This window comes from Lepidochelys olivacea (genome assembly GCF_965140295.1).
Source record: "Lepidochelys olivacea isolate rLepOli2 genome assembly, chromosome: 25".
NCBI classification, from domain to species: Eukaryota; Metazoa; Chordata; order Testudines; family Cheloniidae; genus Lepidochelys; species Lepidochelys olivacea.
The window spans coordinates 19,733,302-19,759,721 of NC_140435.1; the positions used below are offsets into that span (position 1 = coordinate 19,733,302).

General features: G+C 42.2%; 1 protein-coding gene across 2 annotated transcripts; it reads right to left on the minus strand.

Moving 5' to 3' along the window:
- Positions 1-788: 788 nt before the first annotated feature.
- On the minus strand, positions 789-25,827 carry AP1M1 (adaptor related protein complex 1 subunit mu 1). 2 transcript variants are annotated; one of them, XM_084614702.1, is made up of 12 exons: positions 25,686-25,827; positions 21,739-21,895; positions 20,045-20,112; positions 16,210-16,340; positions 15,653-15,800; positions 10,101-10,227; positions 8,870-9,012; positions 7,523-7,594; positions 5,404-5,562; positions 4,657-4,782; positions 3,226-3,301; positions 789-2,590 (listed from the first exon to the last, which is right to left on the minus strand). In XM_084614702.1, the coding sequence occupies exons 1-12, from the start codon at positions 25,725-25,727 to the stop codon at positions 2,568-2,570; spliced, it is 1,272 nt and encodes a 423-aa protein (XP_084470828.1). In that variant the 5' UTR covers positions 25,728-25,827; the 3' UTR covers positions 789-2,567. The 2 variants fall into 2 exon arrangements, with proteins under 2 accessions (XP_084470828.1, XP_084470829.1); XM_084614703.1 differs by lacking the exon at positions 7,523-7,594.
- Between the last annotated feature and the right edge of the window lie 593 nt (positions 25,828-26,420).

Genomic DNA, 26,420 nt, shown 5'->3' on the forward strand with positions numbered 1-26,420 from the left:
TGAAGACACCCACTGCAAATTGTAAAGGAACAAATTTAATATTTAGCCAAAGGAAGAATATAGAAATAGTCTCTAAACAAAGACCAGCACTAGACTAATGTCACAGCTCTTATTTCTGCCTTACATCCATATAGTATGTAGCTACAGAACATTTGGGCAACTGTTGGATTAAATTGGCCTTTTTAGAAGTATCTGGTAATGTGAATGACAAACAACTGAAGGTCTTTCTACCATAATTTGTGCAGTTTGATAAATACGCACATGTCGTTAATTGACTTGCCTACTGCAAAATATTTAATGTTGACAATTCTCTTACACAGTATGATAGTAAGTAAATCAGGCATCTTAAATTAATACTTTTAGAATTTATAAAACGCTCCTTGAGTTTAGAATGTTAACTGGAGGAACTTTAATCCACAGGCAGATTGACCCTTTTACTTTATAGTGACTGAAGAATGACAGTGGAGTTTAATGCTGCAAGAAAGATTCCTTATTCTTTGCTGCCTATGGCCACTCGAATATAATCAAACTTCAGCAGCTGCAAAGAGTGTGTAAAATACTGTTCTGGTTTGTAAGGTACATGCTTCAATAGGGAAAATCAAAACTATAACACCTGCCATATTTAACAAGCAAATAATTAAAAGTACTGCATAAACAATGTAGACTGAAGACAACATCTGATGGGTTATGTAACAGGTTAGCTACGCACATTATATTAAACTTTTAAAATGGTTGAAATTTTAATCTTGAGACCAAACTGACCAAGAAAGACAGTAGTAAAACCAAAATCTGGTGTAAGAGGATTTAATTTGTTTTAACAGTTTCTTGGGTAATAAAATCCAGAAAACTACATGCATCCACATTTAACATTGTCTAATTATCAAGCTACAAGAATGATCTTCCAGATGCTTTAATAACAATGCTATTACAATCTTGAGCAGAATTAGTCCTTTCTGAAACAAATCCTCCTCCTAATATCAAAGCTAAATTGTTCAGGGGAATTTTGTGAGTATTTATATAATAATGCATACACATACATATAGCCCACAAATCTACAAGGAACAAACAGGCACAGTGACCTATCCCCTCTCTGGCAGGGCTCAGGCACTTTAACATGGCAACATAGGAGTGGGAAAGCTTGCACCCCAATTATCTGTGCTGCATCAGTTGTGGACAGCGATTTTCAGTCTTCAATGTTGTTAAGTTAAAACCTGGCAGAAGCAATACATTCACACTAAAAATAAAAGTTTAGTCTTTTAAAAAGAAAACACTGATATAACTGCTGTTTAACATTTTCTGAAATTGATGCAACTATGTATAGTTATGTGGTTTGCAGCATCCTCAAGGGTAAAAAACCAAGTTCTAACACATGAAAGTGTAACATTCTGAACTGTTATGATTTCTACCAGAAAGCTTATAATGAACTGGGCAACCGTTTACAAGTGGAAGAGACTGGCAAAGAAAGTAGCCTTTGAGGAGAAGCTGAAGAAAATGTAAATTATTGAAAATTGAAGAAAAAAGAATTTACCTAAATCTAACCTAGATGACAGATATGTAATTCTTATTCTTTTATCTACCACCCCCTCTAATGACAGCAATCAATTATCAGGAAGTGCCTGAAGTATGATTATTTATTACTACTTAAACATATTCCATCTGCTGAATTTTGTTTTAAACATTTAAAAGCCAATATGGTTAATCAGAAGTTTCATATTTACAAGTTGAGACCTTTAATTTTTAAATTTCTTTTGCAATTAGAAAAATCAAAGCCAAGCAAGTTTTATATGATAGTTGATAGTTTTCTTAATTTGTCTGGAGTTCTCAGCTTTGCATCTTGGCTCCATAATTTGAACAAGCATTGACCACGATACTCCACAGAGACCATAGGCATTTATTCTTGATGTCTCTTCTCCCTCAAGTTAATATAGTAGTTTATGCACCTGTATTTTTATCAAAATTTATGCTTACAAACATCACTCCCAATATCTTAAGGTTTGACAGATATTAAATGGGCTGAACTGTGTCAATAAAACCAACTTTTATTTTGAACTTAGAACCTAACCTTTCTTGACTCATCATTACCTTTAATAATTCCTTTGCAAGCCAAGAAATAAGCCTCAAAACTGTCCCATGTTTTCAGTGTAAAATAAAGGCCCATGGTTATTTACAACTAAAAATGCTTAACAGCCGCTTCAGTTGCACCATGACCTCTCTTGTTTTTAAATAATGCTTCCACTGGCTTTAAAGATGGTATTTACACACTTTTAAGTATGACTAGCAAGGCAGTCCTGGCTTCTCAAAATAACTGCTACTCCTAATATGATCAGCATTTAGCAGAAGTAGTAACATGCTTTAAGAATTAGACATCCATACAACCTGCACTAATAGTCCAAACACTTAGTGTTGAACACAATAACAAAAACAAACAAACAGAATCTCTTCTCCTCAGTTCAAGTTTGCTGATATAATACCCTGGAGACAATGTTCACAGCCTTTACTGCCACAAAGTTTTCTACAAACAAATTCTAGACCTGAAAATTTGTCATCTGTTCTGGTTGGAAAAAGTACTATTGTGTTCGGAGCTGATAATCTGCAAGAGAAAAATAAATTCAGAAGAGTCAGTTAAATTAGTTCATCTTATTTTATTAATACAAAATAATAGCAATATCAGAGCAGAAATATTTATGATACACCAATGCCAAATTAAAGCAAAGATTACTCAAATAAAAAGGAGATCTGTATAAAGGACCATCTTAGAACACCACTAGCTGTTTACATGCTCATGCTCAAAAACCAATTAAAGGAAATGTTACGTCATTAGAGTTAAACATTCCAGGTAATAAGAATTTCTGTTCACCAAACTGGACCTTCCCAAATGCTTAATAGATTCCAAGACTAAGCATCACCCTGCCAGTCTTTCTTTGTGTGTATTTTCTAATGTATATGCTACAGGGGTTGAATCTCCGCTTTAGGTGCAAAATACTCAACCCAAGCCTAACTATAATGTCACAACAGTGGCACTTTCCTAATAGCAGGGTGAGTGGAGAGAGGAATATATTTATGAATATAATTTGTAGCGATACTGCACATTATTAAAGAATATGAGAAGTCTAGTGGAATCATGCAGGTAAATTATCTTGGAACATCCAACAAAGAGAAAAGTGTGTTAATAGGAAAACTACATGGGCAACTTCAGCGTCTACAATCTATAGCTTTGCTATTTACCTCCATTTTGGGTGATATAGCGAACCCATGGCAAAGCCTGATAGCCACTCTTCTCAATTATCTTTAAGTAGCGGACCTGAAAAGAAAACACATTAAATTACCTTTCTAGTTCAGCCTAGCAACCCTTAATGGAAGATATATTTTAGGCAAAAAGCCTAGAACACCGTTATGAACAGTTCAATGTGCAGCAGCGGTCAAAGCAGAGTGAGTAGAATGCTGGGATGTGTTTAAAAAAATATCATGCCAACATGTAACTAACTGGTAACTCACCTGGAATAACGTGCACAGTTCTGATCACCTCATCTCAAAAAGATATAGCAGAAACAGGAGGTATCAAGAGTCAGGGGGACAAAATTAAAAGAATGGAATGTTTCCATATGAGACATTGGAGACAGAATATTCAGGGGGGAGATAAAATGATGAGGGATATGAAAGAGGTATACAAAATATGAAGTGTAAAAAGCACTTTGTGCTACTTCTTAAGAGAAAGGGAGATATTAAACTCAACTAAAAAAATCTGTTGGAAATTTGTAAACAGGAAAAAGCTTTTTTTATGCAATCCATACAAAAGCTAGGTAAGATTAAGAAAAGATTAAACATGCAGAAGGATAATAAAAGCACCCAGTTACATTAGATGGATGTATTTTAAAAAATATAAATTCTCATGGTTCAGTTCATAAAGCTTCAACTGAAATTGTTGGGAAGAAACTTCCGTTTGGTATAGGTTATTCCATAATTATCCATTAGAGGATTTTTTTTCCACATTCCCTGAAGCATGTGGGACTAGCCATTATCAGAAACAATGTATTGTACTAGATGGATCATTAGACTGATCTTGCAATACAATTCCAATAGTCCTAATATGACTTTTACTGTTTTTACAAAAGAAGGCAGAAGTTTTGCACAAAAATCTTAGAATTATGATGAACAAGGATACTAAGTTCTCAACTTACACACAGTTTCTGGAGGTTCAAAATATTTAATGCACCAACAGGACAAATCCTAATCCCATGATTTAACTAAATAAATATTCCATTTTCAGAAGCTCTTGCTTGGTTTGGGGATAATAAAACTCAAAACTGAGCTCTCTCTTTCAGTTGTAGCCTCCTTCAAACATTTTTATCTATTTTGGCTTAGTAGTAGAAAAATGGAGTACACACCCTTAGTCAGGAGGAAGTTAATTGTGATTAGCTTCAAACAACTATTATAAGTTTTTTTAAAACTTGGACTGAAAAGATCATTCATATTGTCTAAACAGATTTGTACTTATATGTAGTTGAATTTAAAGAGACAAGCCACATTCTGTATCATTATTAAACCATAATATAATCACACCATCACCTTTTGGTTCAATTACACACAAAGAGCATTATCCAGCAGCTAAATGAACAAAAATTCTATTCACAAATTAATTTTTTTAGTCTTATTAACCTGTATTCCCGAAGTGGTGAAATACGGAATTTCAAACTTGACACTGATGGGAGGTTTTCCTTCTTTATCTTCAGCTTCAACACTTGGAAGCCCAAAGTGAGCCCGCATCAGATACTCCTTTCCCCCCTATCCAAAGAGGAAGGCAAACAAATCATTCTACCAGAAAATATCCTTTAAAAACCAAAGTGCTTCTGAGTGGCAAAGGTCTCATACCAGCTCAAAACTATGAAAATGCAGTCATTTAGCCCTTTTCTAAAGGCTAAAGCTGAGCATTAAGTTACTAATTTAGAAAAAAAACAGTAACATTTACTGTTCGCTTTTCCAGTTTAAAATGATCACCGTAAGTACTTGTTGCCTCAAGTGCCAACCCTACAATGAGGAGAGAGGGAAAGCAGATGGTACCAATAGTCCTACTGTACAGTAAGACTGAGCCTAGAGTGAATTTTAGTCAAATTCTAGATTCCATGTATAGAAGATTTACTTTTAATAAAACTCACACTACCTTAAAAAGAAAAGGAGCACTTGTGGCACCTTAGCGACTAACAAATGTATTTGAGCATAAGCTTTTGTGAGCTACAGTGAAGTGAGCTGTAGCTCAGGAAAGCTTATGCTCACATAAATTGGTTACTCTCTAAGGTGCCACAAGTACTCCTTTTCTTTTTGTGAATACAGACTAACGCGACTGCTACTCTGAAACTACCTTAACAGGAGCAGCAATGGGGATATCACTACACCAAGACAGCTTACCGGAAATGATTTAATGGACCAGACAATTTCACTGTTCTCTGGAACCCATTTGACACTGCCCACAGTGGTTTTAAATTTTGGTGAGTCTGCATCATTTGGAACTGGGATGTGAATCTCCACATTGTTGGCAGTTGATCTCCGCTTGAATTGACTCTTTGCCTAGAGAAAGTAAGCAATGCACGGTTTTTTTTGTAATTTTTCCCATCTCCCCACAAATGCCACAATTTGCAGGTTTTAAAAAAATCTTATTTGATCAGGTTCAGAGAGCTGGGAACTGTAAAACATCCTTCTCTGTCAGGAGTCTTATGAAAGATCCATGCACAAAAGTGTAATGCGGAGATCAGAACTAGATTAACTGTCAAATGGAAGTATACAAAAGATGAAAATAATCCATTATGATCCTATTAATACATTTAGCATGTCCATAAGACTTTATATTTTTAAAGTGCTTTTACCAACACTAATGTTAAGACTTTTTTTTAATTAAAAAAACTTGCACTACCTGTCAGTAAATCATACTGCCTTACAGGCAGAACACACCCTCTGCACTAGCTGATTATGTTTTGAATTGAGTAAAAACAGATCAATATTTATGAAAGGAGCTGTGATGTTACACCCCATATTCTTCATAGAAATATGGTTATGATATGAATATGGCATAACAGATATACTTGATGCAAGATGGCTCGTGTAACATATCATTGGAAAGGTTATGATTTACTGAATGTGAATATCCAATTTGTATGCATGTATCATTTCTGTATCTGAAGTTAGGAATATTGACTATGTAACAATTACAACTGTGTGTACACTTGGGGAAATGCCCACCAGACAGTAAGCAATCATCCTGAATGAGCCATTTAAGGAGGGCAATAGAACTCTGAAGATACTAATCTCCCACCTTCCTAAAGAATGTCCTGGGATGCTGCATTGACACTACAAGGTCAGATGATAACGTCACCTGATGCAAAATATCACCTTGGACACTGCTAGTACTTTTCCTCTGTAGGGGGATGGGGATCAAACAAAGGTTTCCTGCCTTAGGATAGGTCCATCAATGGCTATTAGTCAGGATAGGCAGGGATGGGGTCTCTAGCCTCTGTTTGCCAGAAGCTGGGAATGAATCACTTGATGATTACCTATTCTGTTCATTCCCTCTGGGGCACCTGGCACTGTCCACTGTCAGAAGACAGGATACTGGGCTAGATGGACCTTTGGTCTGACCCAGGAGGGCCATTCTTATGTTCTAGGTAAATCCTTTTTAAGTCTGGGGAGGGGGTTAAACTGGACTCTCCTCCATTGCCTACCCAAGAAGAAAGACTGCTGAAAGTACCTGAAAGGACAAAAGAACTAACCTGAGGGGAAAGGCAGGGGTGAGTCCAGACTGAGATGGGGGTCCAGTCTGTAAAAGAAATAACTGGAACTCTAAGCTACAAAAACTCTGCAACTTGCCTAAAACAACATTATGGGTGAGAAATTACTTCTTGAAACCAGTTTCTTTAAGATCTTAAGCTTAGGATGAGTGTTTTGTTTTATTTGCTCAGTAATCTGCTTCGTTCTGTTTGCTATCACTTAAAATCTGCCTTTTATAGTGAATGAATTTGTTTTGTTTATTATTAAACCCAGTTTGTGCAATTTCTAACGGGGGGGTTGGGGGCATGAAGTTGTGCATATCTCTCTTAACATTGAGGAAGAGGGAAAACTTTTATGAGCTTGCGCTGTGCAAATCTTTCTACACAGTGCAAGACAGTTATTTTGGGTTTATTCACAAAGGGGGAGTACACATGAGTGCTGGGTGAATCCTCTCACACAGAGCTGACTTCAATCTGTGTCTGCAGCTGGGTGTAACCCTACTTGTTTCTGTACACTGCAAGAGGCTGGAGAGCCTAATTCAGCAAAACAGGGAGAGGAAATGCAGGCTGGTGGAGCAGGAGGGGCTCAGTGAAGCCTCAGTACATAAGGTGGCATCCCAGAAAGGGGATCTAACCCGTCACAGGAGCAGCTTTCCAGAAATCAAATGTACGCTTTATAACACAAAATGTTTAAAGTAGGATCGTTTACATGGTTCGCCTTGTAGAAGGAGACTGAAATTAAGCGTAAGCATTTTGGTATCTCTGACCTTGATCATATACTCTATGCGGCTGTGGGAATGTTTCTCAATCACAGACTCAATCCAGATGAGTGGTTTTACCTGTTGGAGAACAAACAACTATACATCTTATTTTGACCTTGTCAGGAAAATGATACGTTTCCATACAGAGCAAAAAAAAAAAAATGAAGAAGAGAAGCCTATAGTGCTCTTTAAGACAAGAGAGTTAGATCAGATTCCAAAGATACTGGTCAGGAAAACATTTAATATGCAAATACATAATACGCAAAAATAATGATCAGGGGAGACCTGAGCGTTAGTCAAGAAGTCCTTAAAATATTCCATATATATAATTTGACAAGTATTTATAGATTATGAAAAAGCAGATAATTTCAATTACATGAGTATCTAACGGTTTTAATTTAACCCTATTCTCTGAGAGAAATTAACCCCCAAACCAGAAAACCATTCTCACTCTAACCCAACAAATTTAATAACTCAGGGCATTTGAGTTATTAAACAATGCTAGCCCTAAAAACTGTGAGACGATAACTCTGGATTTAAAGTATTTGTTTAAATTCAGTACTCCAATAATAAAAAGTCAGAAGTCCCACAGGCTTTTGAAAAGAAAAGGGGTACTTGTGGCATCTTAGAGACTAACAAATTTTTAAGGTGTTCTGGGTCTGCTGTTTTTTGCCAGAGTTTTACAGAGTATGGGTCCTCAATATATAGAAACATGGCGGATGTTCTTGGGTACCGACTGATGAAGTAGGTTTTCCAGTCTCCCACATCATAGGTATGCCCAGCATAAGACGACAGGCAGACCCTTTACAATGTTTTTGCTCCAAATGGGTCAATGCACAAATGTCACTATAGGCTTTAAAACCAATGAAATTCTCTCTTCTTCTCCTGCTCATTCTTCCTCACTGTATGTTACCAGCTTCTTCAGGTAGTTGTAGCAAAAAAAGATCTTACTGCCTTGGTCTTCCCCTTTCTATATTAGTTCTTATAATGCACTCATCACTATTGTATCCAAGCACCTTCCAGTAGTGTGTTAAGTAATGTGACTACACATCAGTCATGTATTGTTTACTCTCTCATCCTTCTCCCAGTAGGTAACTCAGTGACTAGACTTACGTAGTAATTGCTTCTCCTTTTCCCAGTGCCTTGAAGTAGCATATATAGCCTACTTTGAGGTAAGCATGGAACATCCCTATTAACAGCTAGCTCAATAATATCTAAAACTCTCAGTTTTTTTAAAGAAATATTAATTTTTCAGTGAAAGTGGAAAGGCCTTTTACAGTTTTACTTGCAATTTAAAATGTTTTCAAACACAAATTTGTTTTAGTCTAGAACAAAACATGTAGCCAGACTTACATGGGTATTAAGACGATATGACATGAGTTCAAACTCTCCATCAGGTGGGATGAAAGAAATTGTCCTGTCGTTTTCAAAGCGAGAGAGACGAACACACTGGTGAAACTTTACATCTTCTAGTTCTACTGATTTGCTTTTGCCACCTATCAGGAAAACATAAACCCCAATTTGTGTAGCACATGAAAAGCCTACCTCTCAGGCCATCACAGCAGATTATAATGCAACTGAGCAATCAGCTGCTCATACTCCCTACATTAGTTCTATTCTACTTCTACGCTATTTCTAACTTCATTACAGTAACTTCAGGAATATAGGAATCTTAGTGAAAAGAGATTGGGAGTAGGCCATTGAAGTGGACTAATTTAAATGACATATTCTGCTCTTTTTGCTCAGTACAGTCATCGAAAATCTGGAATTGGAGCTCTGGTTTTAAGAGGAAGAAAAGCATTACACGTCCCAAAGTATTTAAGGAAGAGGTATTTCCCCCTGACATTTCACAAGTGCACAACGGAAGATGATGTTGCCATTCGTTCACAACCAATGCATCTATCCTGACACAGACAGACGGTACTATATTTGAATTCCTCCTCAACTCCCCTCCCACTACCTCCTCTCTTGTTCAAAGGCTGTGAATACACACTTCAATCTGCCAATGCCCACATTTAAGACTCTAACAAAGATCAAAAATGAGAAATACTAAAAAGTATTCATGCGCAAACTTAAGATGCAGGATTAATTCCTTTAGTGTGAATAGCTCCTGCTATAAAATTATTCTTTAAATTTAATTGTAAATAATTTTTAACTATCAGAGGGGACACCAAATTTGCATGTAACGTAGGTAACTTTGGGGCTAAAACAAGAGATGGTTCCTTAAAATGAAATTCAGAGATATGAACCTGCATGATGGAAATCATCTTATACGTATCCATTAAGGCTAGAAATGGAGGATTTCTTAATTGAACAAAGACCAGGTCTTCATGGCAAATAGCAAATGAATGTGTTAGACTTCCTGCCCCCCTAAGGAGTGTCTCCCATCTGATAAAACATTAAATGAGTTGCTAACACTAAAATTACTCTTATACAGTGATACAACCTCCCCAACTAGGAAATTATAAGACCCACCGTCCTAGAATAACTCCTGTTATCTGAACTGACGTGCTGCATTGCCCCAAAGACAAAGAAACCAGGGAATACCTTTGTATGTTTTTAGAAATGCTGTATACATACTCACGTCCTGTATTATCAAAGAGTACTTTATCATTTAAACCGAGGCGAAGCTCTGGCATTCCTGAGAGAAAGACCCTCATTTTAATGGATCCAACTATCTCACTGCGCAATACATTTCCGTTGGCACTAACCTAAGAGCAAAGGAAGGTGGAGTCATTCTCCTCAGCTATTGAAACTGAATCTCTAACTAGCTTCGTGCAATGATTTTACAATTATCTGTTTTCACAAGATTAGGAACCCAAAATAAATCACATTGAAAACTTAACCATAATCCTGGGAAACATATTTTTCATTAAAATGTGTACATTTGGACTGAAAGATCTTGTGTGTTGGCGCAGAATGTATATTGTCAAGTATCAAAAGGGGTAGCCGTGTTACTCTGGATCTGTAAAAGCAGCCCTGTAGCACCTTATAGACTAACAGACATATTGGAGCATAAGCTTTCGTGGGTGAATACCCACTTCGTCGCATCGAAGGATATTCACCCACAAAAGCTTATGCTCCAATATGTCTATTAGTTTATAAGGTGCCACAGGACTCTTTGCCAATGTATATTGTGTTGAGCATGACATGTAGAGTTTTGTTTGTTAATAAAAAATAGGTAATAAGACTGTTGTTGTTAGGATACATCTTGAATAGGGCTGTCAAGCGATTAAAAAAACGAATCACGATTAATCGCACTTTTAAACAATAACAGAATACCATTTATTTAAATATTTTTGGATGTATTCTACATTTGCAAATATTGATTTCAATTACAACACAAAATACGAAGTGTACAGTGCTCACTTTATATTTATTTTTGATTACAAGTATTTGCACTGTAAAAAAAAAAGAAATAGTATTTTTCAATTCACCTAATGCAAGTACTGTAGGGAAATCTCTTTATCATGAAAGTTGAACTTCCAAAGTAGAATTATGTAAAAAAAACTGCATTCAAAAATAAAACAAAATTTTATAGCCTGCAAGTCCACTCAGTCCTACTTCTTATTCAGCCAATTGCTCAGACAAACAAGTTTGTTTAAATTTGCAGGAGATAATGTTGCCCACTTCTTGTTTACAATGTCACCTGAAAGTGAGAACAGACATTCTCATGGCACTGTTGTAGCCGGTGTCGCAAGATATTTATGCGCCAGATGCGCTAAAGATTCATATGTTCCTTCATGTTTCAAACAATTCCAGGGGACATGCGTCCATGTTGATGACAGGTTCTGCTCAACAACAATCCAAAGCAGTGCAGACCAACGCACGTTCATTTTCATTATCTGAGTCAGATGCCGGCAGCAGAAGGTTGATTTTCTTTTTTGGTGGCTTAGGTTCTGTAGTTTCTGCTTTGGAATGTTGCTCTTTTGAGACTTCTGAAAGCATGTGCCACACCTCGTTCCTCTCAGATTTTGGAAGGTACTTCAGATTCTTAAACTTTGGGTTGAGTGCTGTAGCTATTTTTAGAAATCTCACATTGGTACCATCTTTGCGTTTTGTCAAATCTGCAGTGAAAGTTTTCTTAAAATGAACAACATGTGCTGTTTCATCATCCGAAACTGCTATAACATGAAATATATAGTAGAATGCAGGTAAAACGGAGCTGGGGACATACAATTCTCCCCCAAGGAGTTCAGTCACAAATTTAATTAACACATTTTTTTTTTTTTTTTAAACAAGCATCATCAGCATGGAAGCATGTCCTCTGGAATGGTGGCCGAAGCACGAAGGGGCATACGAATGTTTAGCATATCTGGCACAAATACCTTGCAATGACGGCTACAAAAGTGCCATGCAAATACCTGTTCTCATTTTCTGGTGACATTGTAATTAAGGACGCAGCGGCATTATCTCCTGTACAAGTAAACAAACTTGTTTGTCTGAGTGATTGGCTGAACAAAAAGTAGGACTGAATGGACTTGTAGGCTCTGAAGTTTTACATTGTTTTGTTTTTGAGTGCAGTTATGTAATAAAAAAATCTACATTTGTAAGTTGCACTTTCAGGACAAAAATTGCACTACAGTACTTGTATGAGGAACTGAAAAATACTATTTCTTTTGTTTATCATTTTTACAGTGCAAATATTTATAATAAAAAATATACACTTTGATTTCAATTACAACACAGAATATATATGAAAATGTAGAAAAACATCCAAAATATTTAATAAATTTCAATTGCTATTTTATTGTTTAACAGTGCGATTAAAACTGCAATTAATCACGATTAAAAAATTAATAGCCTTTTTTTTTTTGCGTTAACTGCAAGTTAACTGCGATTAATCAACAGCCCTAATTTTAAAGTTACAGCATTTAAGTCATCAACCTTACAAGGAAGACACCAATTGAGAAATTGTTTCTTTAAGTGTTTGCTAGATCTATGAAAGTAGGTGTGGTAGACATGGCTTTGGAGTGGAGCCCGGAGCCCAGAGCAGATCCGGAGCAGTGGAGCTGCAGGTTTTTGCCTGGAGCTGGAGTGGAGCTGGAGCACAGCTCCAAAGCCCTGGTGGTAGATCCAGTAACCACTTCACAACACACCAAGAAATCTGTTATCTTCACCCAGGCACTCAGATACCACAGAATATCTAAAGAAAGAGTCCAGGATATACACCTTAATACACCCAAAACTGCATTCACCAACAAGGACACTCCACCAGAGAAGTAGATCACATCATGGAACGGGCCTGCCAAATACCCTGAGAGAATCTGCTTCAATACAGCAGTAAAACCCCCTTTGACTCCAAGCCCTATTTGTCACCTACCATCCCACACTGGAAGCTATATGCGGTATCATGAAACAATACAACCCATACTCGATGGGGACCCCCACCCTGAAACAGACTTCCTAAACCCTCTCTTCTGGCCTTCAAACAACCCTAGGGTGACCATATTTCCCTATGCTGAATATGGGACATGCCATAAAATTACTCGTATTTAAGCAAGTTCAGCAGCAATCAATCAGAACTATGCAGTACAAACGTTCAAATTAACATCAAGTTGACTAAGCCTTTGTTAAAAATAAATATTGCATAGTTGGATTATATTTATTTGCCTTCTTATCTTTAAGGCTTTAGTGTTCACATGGGGAGAGGTGTCACACACACACACACCCCCCACCTCTTTCTCACCCAGGGCAGGTGACGGACTGACCTGACCCTCCCTGCTTGGTGCTCTCTGCCCTCCAGGCCTGGCTGAGCCCTCAGGATGGGCCCACCTCACCTGGTACCTGGCACCGCATCTTCCCAAGGTAACACATGGAGTGTGTGTGTGGGGAACGCAGGGTCACATGCCCCATCCCCAGATTTCTGCCAGGGTTCACAGCAGAATGTGGCTAGCAGCAGTCTTTTGGCACTGTGCAAGAAGGGAGGGACGGGAGCTGCTTCCAGATGCAGGGGAGGAGGGAGGGATGATATGGCTCGTGTCTCTGAGGAGCTCATCTCTTCCCTCCTCTGCCCCCCTACCCACTCCCTTATGGCTGGAAGCAGCTTGTCCCTTCCTGCCCTCACAGTGTTGAAAGGCAGCTAACACCTCCAGGCCACTGCTGGCCATGGACATAACACAGTGGCTTCCCATCCCCCAGCTACAGCATGGGTAGGAAGGGGTTAAGCCCTAAGGATGCACTGTGCACCAGGGCCCAGGGAACCTGACTGCAGGGGCTTCAGCAAACAGAGCCAGAGAGGTGGTTCAGCAGGGGAGGGTGCCTAGGGGACGGAGCAGCCCTGGGAGCAAGACCCAGTGGGCAGAGAGAAGTGAAGAGGCCCCTAAGGGTGGGGGAGGCTGCTGCGGAGCCTGCAGGGTCAGGGCACAAACAGGCTGGAAATCACTCTCTCCTCTGCTGCCACCACTCCAGAGATTAGCTGACGGGCGGAAAGGCTGCCCTGTGCGGCTTTGGCACATACAGGAATCAGTTCCTCCTGGCTAGTGCCCTGGGCTGGAGGGTCTTGCGTTTTCCCGGGGCACCGGCACAACCAGAGGCAGTGGGGGAAGGAAGGAGCCTGTTGGCCAGGCTGTTGGTGAACTGAACGCTCCCACCAGGGGCTGGCTCTCTGCACAGCGCTGGGAGCGGGACGTGTCCCGCACGGGGGGAAATGGAAGAGAGAGTCAGGGGAAAGAGGGTGAAGGGGCAAAGCAGGAAGAGGGCAGCGAGAGTGGGAGCATGTAAAGGGCCGATGGCTGGGCAGCAGAGGCAACATGTAACTGGCCGCTGCCTGCCCACACTCACCAGCCACTGCAGCGCGCAGTCAGTGCCGGTCGGAAACGGGACGGGGCCCTACTGGCTGAGAGCTGGCACACAGCAGGGACTGCGCTGATGGACCAGCACGAGGAACAGCTAGCCTTGCGCACTGCAGCTTTGCCCCGCCATCAGCCTTGCACACCCACCCCCATCACTGGCCACTGGACCCCTCCCACTCACTGCTGGTGGGCAGGCAGCTGGCGAGCTGGGATCTGGCCAGCAGCAGGAACCGCCAGTATTGATTTGGGGGGAGAGGGGAGAGGGAGAACAGAAGAGACAGAAAACAGAAAATACAGGACAATTTGCCCGTTTTTAAGAAAAATTAAGGACACCTGCAGGAGATGTCCCTTTAAAAAAGGGATGTCAGGTCACCCTAAACAACTCCCTAACCTCTCCTAGATCATTGTCAGAGGCAAAATCCCCACAGAACAGGGCACACCTACTCAAAGTGGCACCAGACCCTGCCAGAAGAACAGATGCAAAACCTGTAGATCATTGTAGCAGTGGAGATATAGCAAAACCCCTTACAATACACCTTTCAAGATCCATGGATCCTACACATGCCTAGCACCATATGAGATCTGCCTCATCCACTGCGCTAAACATTCCAACAAAAACTATCTGGGTGAACCAGACAATCATTACGCTCTCAAATGCACTCCCACAGTAAAATGATGAGACAAAAACACCCTATCACTTGTGGGTGTACACTTTTCACAAAGTGATTACTCTATATCTGACTTATCAGTCCTCCTCCTGAAAGGAAACATGCACAACACTTTCAAAAGACAAGCTGTGACACTCAAGAGTACCTTTCCCAGACCTGAAGAAACACTTATGTAGCTCAAAAGCTTGTCTCTCTCACCAACAGAAGTTGGTCCAATAAAAGATATTACCTCAACCCCGCCTTGTCACTCTAATATCATGGGACCAACAGGGCTACAACAACACTGCATACATCCTTGGGAGTCATTCCATGGGAATAGCATAGAGTTTATTTCATTCAGAGTGTGAGGATTAGGCAGGAATATAAGGAGTCCCTTTGTTTTTCAAGTTTAGCATGGAAAAGAAGCTCCCTGAAAGTTGAAAAAAATCTATTAAGCAGCATAATATAAATGCAGTTATATGAGTATTACTTATAACAGCTTAAGTCACTACCATTACCGATCACTCAATCCGGTGACATTTAAATTGTTTCAAATGTAATACTATAATTTGATAGACTAATTAAGACTACTCATATACACTGACTTCGGCTTTCATTTTGTGTTTGCATATTTACAGATTATTACAATTCTCATTAAAAAAGAAAGATAAAATTCAGGTAAAATATAAACCCACCAAGAGGTTAACAGATTCTATAACGTCCAGAAACACTTCATTTTTCCTATACTTTATCCCTTCTGACCTCCAGGAAACAGCATTGGTAACAGTGGCAGGTGGGCGTGGAGCTCCAGTTTCCAGTTTGTGGCCTTCTTGAGTGATGTACCTTCAGAACCACATATGTTTTTTAAAAATATGAAAGTTACATTTTGTAGCCTTAGCAATTTGTTTGGTGTCACAGGTATTATTATGTCAGCAGCAAAGAAAGGAAGTCTGACAATTCAAGTCCTAGAAAATATTAACTAATCTTTTCTTGCCAGGTCAAGTCAGATCATGTGTTTATTTACCTGATAGGAAACTGTATCAGTCCATCAACAAAGACAGGAAAAGGTTAACAGATTTTTGACAGAAGTGTCCTATTAATTTTTTTTCAAGCTGATAAAAGAAAGGAAAATCTACAAATTGACCCCCACATTGTAATAACCTTAAATCATACAAGTTAACATCTTTATGCTCATAAATATTCCCAAAGCATCTGTCACCTGGTATCTAAGAGCCAGTACACTGATACTTACTCTTGCAAAATTTTACTGTCAGTGGTTTGAGGATAGCCAAAATCCATGAGCTCATCAAGCAATTCATAAATTATAACAAAGTTATCTCGAATGCTCTCTTCTTCCAACTCCTTGAAATATTCTGAAAATACCTGAAATGTAAACGTTAGAAAACAACACTCAAGTCTCAAATTAAAGAAAATTTAGTTCACATTACTTCTAACCCTCCATTTCTGAAACTACAAGAGTTTTGGTGAGCTACTGTAGAGAATTAAAGTAATTTGCTGAGCCTTAAAATCCAAGTTTCCTGACTTTCAAGTGTCATTTTTTTCACACTACAAATTAGAACACAACCATAATTGGCCAAGCTTGCAAAGGCCTTATACTCAATTCAATAGGATTTCTGTGTGTAACAATAACTTTTGACCACCACATCTAATCAATTCCAAAATTTCAGGGAATGTTCTCGGTACCAATGGTCAGAACCCTATTGATTTTTCCCCATTGTGGAAAAATTGGAAAGAGTCCAGTGGAGGGCAACAAAAATGATTAGGGGACTGGAACACATGACTTATGAGGAGAGGCTGAGGGAACTGGGGATGTTCAGTCTGAGGAAGAGAAGAATGAGGGGGGATTTGATAGCTGCTTTCAACTACCTGAAAGGGGGTTCCAAAGAGGATGGCTCTAGACTGTTCTCAGTGGTAGCAGATGACAGAACAAGGAGTAATGGTCTCAAGTTGCAGTGGGGGAGATTTAGGTTGGATATTAGGAAAAACTTTTTCACTAGGAGGGTGGTGAAACACTGGAATGCGTTACCTAGGGAGGTGGTGGAATCTCCTTCCTTAGAAGTTTTTAAGGTCAGTCTTGACAAAGCCCTGGCTGGGATGATTTAGTTGGTGTTTGTCCTGCTTTGAGCAGGGGGTTGGACTAGATGACCTCCCGAGGTCCCTTCCAACCCTGATATTCTATGATTCTATGATTTCAGGGCAAATCAGAAAACCAAAAAGGGAAAATGGAGGGCAAATACAGCCCCATCAGCTCTTTAGCACCCCTGCAATTGCCTGTAGTTCAAAGAATTCATTGGTGGCACCATTAACACCTTCACACACAAAGGTACTCCTATTCATCTCTGTTTATATTCCCAGTAGAGAAACAAGGTGGATGAGGTTTTTTTACTGGACCAACTATGGATGTAAATATCGTTTAAAAAGTTAACCGTTTAAATGATTAAAGTTAAACTGGGGCCACTCTGGCTGGGTAGCGCGGGGCCGCTGGGACCACTCTGGCCAGGGGTTTAACAGTTAAGGCGGGTTAACTAGTAAGACTAATGCTTATTGGTTAACCAGTGAACATTTTACATCCCTAGGATCAACTTCCGTTGGTAAGAAGAGCTCTGTTTAATATCAAAGCTTCTCTCACCAGCAGAAATTTGTCCAATAAAAGATACTACCTCACCCACCTGGTCTCTAATATCCTGGGACCAACACAGCTACAAAACTGTATACGCCCAGTAGTTTAACATGCTGAATGGCTTCTCTCTCGCTCTCAAAAAAAAAAAAAAAGTGGCTTGAGAAGGAGAATAGGAGGCATGAGGGGAATGAGGAGAGTGCACACAGCCACTGGAATGTGGAGAGAAAATAGGGGGGGACCCTGGTATGGGGAGGGGCGAATGTAGCACACAGAACCCTCAGTATGGGGGGAGGAGATTGAGGGACCTTGCATGGTATGAAGACAGGGAAGGATAAAGGCAGGCTTATAAAGCCCTTGGATGTGGGGAGGTGGTAATGAGTGTTCACACAGAGCCCCCTGCTATGGAGGAGAAAGGGGGATCCTACTATGGGGGAGGGAGCATAGACCCCCTGCAATGGAGGAAAATGAGGGATATTAAAATGCATGGAGGGAGGAATGGGGCACAAAGAACACCTAGTGTCTGTGTGTATGGGGAGGAGGGGAGGGGAGGAGAGATTGGAGGATCCTGGTATGGGGTGGAAAGGAGGACTAGGGGTGCACAGAGCCCCTGGCATGGTGGGGGAATGGGGCGCACAGAGCCCAGGCCATAGAGGGGAATGGGGGAAACTGGGAATGGGGGTGCACACAGAGCTGATGGTGGTGGTGCGGGGAGCACAGAGAGCGAGAGAAGGGGATCACATGGAGACCCTGGAAGGGAAGAGACTAGCTGGAATTGCAGGGAGCCCCTGAAAAAGAGGAGGATGGGAGGCTGGCACCCAGAGATCTTGTGAGGGGAATGGAGGATTGCAAGGAGCCCTTGGTGCATGCAATATATTCAACCTACAAAAGCTATGAAGTGTGTGACTGACACACACACACACACCCACCCCTCCCCTAGTACTATTTTAACAATTTTTTGTGTGGGGATATAACAGTTATTGAAATAAACACTGGGCTTAGCCTCAAAACCTATGCTCTGGAAATTTAAACCAACTCAGTCTCAGCTTCTCTTCTTTCAAGCAGTTCCTTACATTTATGCATATCTGAAATCTTTGGCTAAAACACATTGCCGCAGCTCAGAGCGGACTGGGCCCCAAATGCGTATTTTTAAAACCTGCCCACCAAGCAGTAGTGCTTTCCTCCAATGTCCATTTAATAGCAGCCCCCCCCCCTTTTTTTAAACTAGCTGGAGCTTCATACACATTAGGGTTGTGGCCCCTGAAAATTAAAACAAACTACAGTGTATGTGGAATATGACTGCCTATAAATATTCCTTCCAGGAAGGATACCTGTCACCCTAGTTAAGGGAAAAAAAAAAAAAAACCCACTAACCACAGAGGTTGTAATGTACCACACAGCATCCATTAAGCACATCCAAGCCCTGTCTTATCCTAGAAGAGTAGTCCCTTCCAGAAGTCACACAGTAAGAAAGTCACTAAAGAAAAGGAAACCATTTTCTTCCCAAATATATACTTCAGAACAGTGGCTCTCAACCTTTCCAGACAACTGTACCCCTTTCAGGAGTCTGATTTGTCTTGCGTACCCTCAAGTTTCACCTAACTTAAAAACTACTTGCTTACAAAATCAGACATAAAAAAAAAAAAAGTGTCACAGCACACTATTACTGAAAAATGGCTTACTTTCTCATTTTTACCATATAATTATATACTGACTTTGCTAGTGCTTTTCATTACCTTGTTGTAAAACTAGGCAAATATCTAGATGCGTTTATGTACTCCCTGGAAGAGTACTGCGTACCCCTGTTTCAAAACCAATGCTTTGGAGAATAGCTTGCTGAAAAGCAATCTTCCTTGCCTGTCAACCTGAGCACAACACCCAGATCTTTGAATCTCTCCACTGGCTTTTATCTGCATACTGCATTGAGTTTAAAATTCTCATCCCAAATCTCATGGCCTTACACACAGCTACCTACAGAAAACACTTCAGACATTGTCTTGTCTGCTGAACTTTGGCTCCCTCCACTCTAAAATACAAGGCCTATGTGTTTCTTTTTTCTTTTCCTGACTCTGTGCTGCCACTTAACTGCAGCATAGGCTCCCTAGTCCAGCTCCTCAAGTCACCATATTACTCAAAGACTTTCTAAAATTTGTTTCTTCCAAAATGCCCACAAAGCACACAAAAATTTAGTGAAGTGGCCTCTCCTCTGACTTTCACATTGTATCTCATTTTCTGTCTCTCTCTTATATTGTAACATTCTGTCAGTATCCTTGTCCTGTACAGCACAAAATAAATATAAGTAGCTAACATGGAAAGATCTTAACATAACCACATATAAACTAGATATGCCATTTCTGCACAGCACTATAAAATTAAAAGATTTCTACCTCTATATAAAAGATATGTTCAGTTATCTGAACAAAGATTACTTGACCGATTTAATACTCACCTGAACCACCTTGTAAAGAAATGAAAACACCAGAGACACACAAGCATTCTTCTTAGAAGTAGCAACAACTGAAAAAGTATGTTCAGGAACCAGTGTTTAAAGTTACCATATAAAAAAAATTTACAATTAAATACATTTTTAAAACCCTTTTACTAAGTTATTACAGCTGGCCCAAACATTAAGGAAGCAGCAATAATATTCTTCTTTCCAGAGTCACGAGATACTGAGAATCCTTGGGTTTGTTTTGTCATTTCTGAATGTTTAACTACTGGGAGGCGAAAAACAAAAATAAAGATTCAGGAAATGCTTATATTAAATTGACACTTAAACACTCTCATAACATTATTAGCACAGGATCTTACATGAAAAGAATAACTCCTTTTATATAATTTTTTTTTGCATATTTGTAAATCTCAATCAGTAAAATCATACTCGTGAGCTTATGTTACTTATTGCCCTATATGTTTTCATGTCAGTTCCATTCTAGGGATGTAAAAGTTCAATGGGTTAACTGATAACAATTAAATTCAGCTGGAGTCCTGGTGGCCAACCCGCCAGGACCCCAGCCTTGCCGGGACGCCAGCCGGATGGTGGGGTGGGATCCCCGACAGGCACGGGGCTGGCCGCAGGGGGCCCCCCCATGTAAGACATGAGGGTGCTACAGCACCCCCCCACACCGCTAGTTTCCCGGTTAAAGGTTTAACCGTGTAACTGATAGAATTTTAATCAGTTACATGGTTACTGTTTTTACATGTTATTTACATCCCTATTCCATTGAAGCCCAAATTCTGAAAATCCACCAACGTGCTCATCAGTTTCACTATATTAACAGGTTTACGCTTTAAAGCAGTCACCAACCGGTCGATCACGATCGACTGGTCAATCCTAGAGGATCTCCCAGTCGATCGCAATCTCCAGTGGTGTAGTGGGGCTGCTGCTAAGGCAGGCTCCCTGCCTGACCCTACCCCACGCTGCTCCTGAAAATGGCCAGTGTGGCCCCACAGGCAGGGGTCTCCCTCTGCATGCTGCTCCTGCCTGCAAGCACTGCCCCTGCAGCTCCCATTGGCCAGGAATGGGGAGCTGTGGCCATTGGGAGTTGCGGGAGCAGTGCCTGCAGAGAGGGACTGCACACGGAGCCACGTTTTCCCCGCCCCCCACTCCCTCAGGGGCCACAAGGGTGTGTTGGCCCCTTCCGGGAGTGGCATGGGGCCGGGGTAGGCAGGGAACCTGTCTTAGCGGCAGCCACCAACCAGGAGCTGCTAGAGGTAAGTGTTGCCCAGCAGGAAGCTGCACACCAACCACCAGCCCTGAGTCCCCTCCCGGAGCCAGCACCCCATACCCCCTCCTGCACGCCAAACCCCAGCCCTGACCTCCCCCTCCTGCACCCCAACACTCTGCCCCAGCCCGGAGCCTTCCCCCCCACCCCCAGGCTCAGCCCAGAGCCCCCTCCTACACTACAAACCCACTCCAGCCCAGAGTCCGCACCCCCTCACATACCTCAAACCCCTACCCCAGCCCGGTAAAAGTGAGTGAGGGTTGGGGACAGCAAGCGACCGCTGGGGTGGGGTGTTGGGGGGAATGGAGTGAGCGGGGTGGGGCTTTGGGGAAGGGGCAGGGTAGAACCTGGATTGCCCTTAAATTCAAAAAATGATTTTGGGCATAAAAAGGTTGGAGACCACTGCTTTAAAGGATACGATATAAGTTGTTGTGTTTAATCCACATAAAACGAACTCCTCCATGAGCTAGAATGGGAGAAAGCATTCCCTCTTCTTCCTTTTCCATAAGAATTGGCATGAAATGCTCCACCTCAGACATATCCACATCTCCACGGTAATTCCGGCAGATGAGGACCTGCAATATACGTGCAACAGAAATCTGAATAGGTTTTAAAAACAAATGCCGAAGTTACCATTTGAAAACAACACATATGATCCTTGGGAAGTACTTCATTAAAAGATACAAGACAAATGACCAGGGAAGAGTATAAAAATATTGCTCAGGCATACAGGAGTGAAATCAGGAAGGCCAAATCACATTTGGAGTTCCAGCTAGCAAGAGATGTTAAGAGTAACAAGAAGGGTTTCTTCAGGTATGTTAGCAACAAGAAGAAAGTCAAGGAAAGTGTGGGCCCCTTACTGAAAGAGGGAGGCAACCTAGTGACAGAGGATGTGGAAAAAGCTAATGTACTCAATGCTTTTTTTGCTTCTGTCTTCACAAACAAGGTCAGCTTCCAGACTACTGCACTGGGCAGCACAGCATGGGGAGGAGGTGACCAGCCCTCTGTAGAGAAAGAAGTGGTTCGGGACTATTTAGAAAAGCTGGAGGAGCACAAGTCCATGGGGCCGGATGCGCTGCATCCGAGAGCGCTAAAGGAGTTGGCGGATGTAATGGCCAATGGCTCTGCAATTATCTTTGAAAACTCATGGCGATCAGGGGAGGTCCCGGACGACTGGAAAAAGGCTAATGTAGTGCCCATCTTTAAAAAAGAGAAGGAGGAGGATCTGGGGAACTACACGCCAGTCAGCCTCACCTCAGTTCCTGGAAAAATCATGGAGCAGGTCCTCAAGGAATCAATTCTGAAGCACTTAGAGTAGAGGCAAGTGATCAGGAACAGCCAGCATGGATTCACGAAGGGCAAGCGTGCCTGACTAATCTAATTGCCTTCTATGACAAGATAACTGGCTCTGTGGATGAGGGGAAAACAGTGGACGTGTTATTCCTTGACTTTAGCAAAGCTTTTGACATAGCTTTTAACCTAGACAAATTGGAAGATTGGGCCAAAAGAAATCTGATGAGGTTCAATAAGGGTAAGTGCAGGGTCCTGCACTTAGGACGGAAGAACCCAATGCACAGCTACAGACTAGGGACCGAATGACTAGGCAGCAGTTCTGCAGAAAAGGACCTAGGGGTGACAGTGGACGAGAAGCTGGATATGAGTCAGCAGTGTGCCCTTGTTGCCAAGAAGGCCAATGGCATTTTGGGATGTATAAGTAGGGGCATAGCGAGCAGATCAAGGGATGTGATCGTTCCCCTCTATTCGACATTGGTGAGGCCTCATCTGGCGTACTGTGTCCAGTTTTGGGCCCCACGTTACAAGAAGGTTGTGGATAAATTGGAGAGAGTCCAGCGAAGGGCAACAAAAATGATTAGGGGTCTGGAACACATGACTTATGAGGAGAGGCTGAAGGAACTGGGATTGTTTAGTCTGCAGAAGAGAAGAATGAGAGGGGATTTGATAGCTGCTTTCAACTACCTAGGAGGTGGTTCCACAGAGGATAGTTCTAGACTATTCTCAGTGGTAGAAGAGGACAGGACAACGAGTAATGGTCTCAAGTTGCAGTGGGGGAGGTTTAGGTTGGATATTAGGAAAAACTTCTTCACTAGGAGGGTGGTGAAACACTGGAATGCGTTACCTAGGGAGGTGGTAGAATCTCCTTCCTTAGAAGTTTTTAAGGTCAGTCTTGACAAAGCCCTGGCTGGGATGATTTAATTGGGGATTGGTCCTGCTTTGAGCAGGGGGTTGGACTAGATGACCTCCTGAGGTCCCTTCCAACTGTGATATTCTATGATTCTATGGTCTCCCACAGTATTCTTGCCAGCAAGTTAAAGTAGTATGAGCTGGATGAATGGACTATATGGTGGAGAGAAAGCTGGCTAGATCGTCGGGCTCAACGCGTAGTGATCAATGGCTCCAAGTCTAATTGGCAGCCGGTATCAAGGGGAGTGCTCTAAGGGTCGGTCCTGGGACCGATTTTGTTCAATATCTTCATTAATGATCCGGAGGATGGCGTGGATTGCACCCTCAGCAAGTTTGCAGATGACACTAAACTGGGAGGAGTGGTAGATACGCTGGAGGGTAGGGATAGGGTCCAGAATGACCTAGACAAATTGAAGGATTGGGCCAAAAGAAATCTGGTGAGGTTCAACAAGGACAAGTGCAGAGTCCTGCACTTAGGACAGAAGAATCCCATGCACCGCTACAGACTAGGGACCGAATGGCTAGGCAGCAGTTCTGCAGAAAAGGACCTAGGGGTTACAGTGGACGAGAAACTGGATAGGAGTCAACAGTGTGCCCTTGTTGCCAAGAAGGCTAATGGCATTTTGGGATGTATAAGTAGGGGCATTGCCAGCAGATTGAGGGACGTGATCATTCCCCTCTATTCGACATTGGTGAGGCCTCATCTGGAGTACTGTGTCCAGTTTTGGGCCCCACACTACAAGAAGGGATGTGAAAAAATTGGAAAACGTCTAGCGGAGGGCAACAAAAATGATTAGGGGACTGGAACGCATGACTTATGAGGAGAGGCTGAGGGAACTGGGATTGTTTAGTCTGCAGAAGAGAAGAATGAGAGGGGATTTGATAACTGCTTTCAACTACCTGAAAGGGGGTTCCAAAGAGGATGGATCTAGACTGTTCTCAGTGGTAGCAGATGACAGAACGAGGAGTAATGGTCTCAAGTTGTAGGTTTAGGTTTGATGTTAGGAAAATCTTTTTCACTAGGAGGGTGATGAAGCACTGGAATGGGTTACCTAGGGAGGTGATGGAATCTCCTTCCTTTGAGGTTTTTAAGGTCAGGCTTTACAAAGCTCTGGCTGGGATGATTTAATTGGGGATCAGTCAGGGGGTTGGACTCGATGACCTCCTGAGGTCCCTTCCAACCCTGATATTCTATGAAATTTCAACATAAAGTAGATTTTTACTTACAGTTTAACAGTTCAGTACTTTACACTTATGCAGTGGAATCCCAAAGAGCTTAACTAACTGAATTACAAACTGTACGTGGGACCCTTTCATTCACAACTCAAATACAGCTTTTAGAATCACAACAGCTGTTAAATAGCACATACCAACATTAGAGACAGAAAATACATCGCTTATAGTACAAAATCACAGAATGAATTTGGATATGCAGAATGTAGTTACCCCAAAATGGAATATGGTCAAGAAACCAGAGTTAGCATCACTAACATTTGTTAAAGCATCTTGGTATCTTTAGTTGCCATAAGCAATTGATATCTTCATTTCCCTTACCCAAAAATCAGACCCTTCAGCAGCTCAGTGCCCCCTTAACATGCATGAGCTTTCATTCATCAAAGGCTAGAAGAAAAGGGTCCAGAAGGGGAGAGTGGAGGAGGAAGAGAGCACTCTACTAAAATCAGCATTTCCTGCAACATTGCAGCTGGAAGGTCACTGGTCACCAATCCAAGCACTGACAAGGTCTAGTCCAAATAAAACTTCCAGTGTAAGCCAAGGCAGCATTATCGGCAGGCTGTAACCACAACGTGAGGACCCACGGCAGGCTAGAGGAAATGGGAGGAGAGAGAGAATCCCCATCCTAGGGGCCCAGAACAGAGGGGGGCTCACAGAGCAAGCTAGAGAGAGAACATGGGGGACTGTTACCCTAAGACAGCTCTGAGGTGAGGAAACAGGGCAGGCTAGGGAGAAGTTAGAGAGCTCCCCTCCCGCTCCGGAGCCGTTCGGCCCCTCTACGCCCATGTTCCCTCAGCCTATGAGGAAGCTTAGCCCATTCACAGACCAGGGCCTCTTCACAGGCTCAGGCCGGGCTCCACGGGACCCACCCGCCCCAGACGTCTCTCTCGGGAGGGGTTACCCCCAGGCCCCGTCCCTCCAACGCCTCACCTTGCCCTTTAGGTCCAGCACGTACACGGCACTGGCAGACATCGCGCCCCCAGGTGCTCGGCGCCTCCCGGCACGGCGCCCCCAGCTCCCGCGCCAGATCTCACTTCCGGCCGGAAAAGGCACTGCTGCTGCTGCTTCTACTTCCGCTTCCGCTCTCACCCCGCACCGCCGGCGGAGGAAGCAGCAAAGCTCGGAGCCGGCTCGCAGTCGCTGCGTGGGCGGAAGGATATGGCCGCGCGGAGGTCCGTCAGCGAAATGGCCGCGAGATGAAGCTGAGCGTAGAGCGGGACTCTAGAGGCACTTCTCTGAGACCCTCTAATGGAAACATTCCGGGCAGCTGCGGTGGTTGAGGGATCAGACCTATCCGCGCCCGTCTGGCCCTCGCTTTCCTCTCGAGTCTGTCGCTCCGGTGAGTGCGGGTGGAAGGAGCATAGCGGTGCATCAGCCGGCGTGGGACCAGAGAGAGCTGGCAGGAGAGGCTCGCGGGGCCGCGGCCTCGCACCAGGAGCAGGCTCTTGTCTCTTCCCAGGGGAGACGCAGCACCCCAGGCCTGGAGTTGCACTTCCCCCTCTGTGGAATAAGTCGTTTTAGGGGAGGAAGCGGGTGTTCCTGCCACCCCCTGTCCTTCGGGTGGCACACGCTGACCCACAGATGAGCTTAGGGCAGCTGTTTTTGTTCATCAGAGTGCTTTTACCTACTTTTTATTTGTAACCTTCGCCATTTTGTCCTGTCTTT

Bases quoted from the DNA above. Each gene is read 5' to 3' on its own strand.
- AP1M1 (XM_084614702.1), bottom strand. From the start codon at position 25,727: ATGTCTGCCAGTGCCGTGTACGTGCTGGACCTAAAGGGCAAG. The intron at 9,013-10,100 runs GTGAGTATGTAT...TTTTCCTGATAG, and splicing joins ACTCTTTGATAATACAGGAC to GTGGCAAAAGCAAATCAGTA. The intron at 5,563-7,522 runs GTCAGAGATACC...TACTTTCTCTAG, and splicing joins GCATAGAGTATATGATCAAG to GCAAAGAGTCAATTCAAGCG.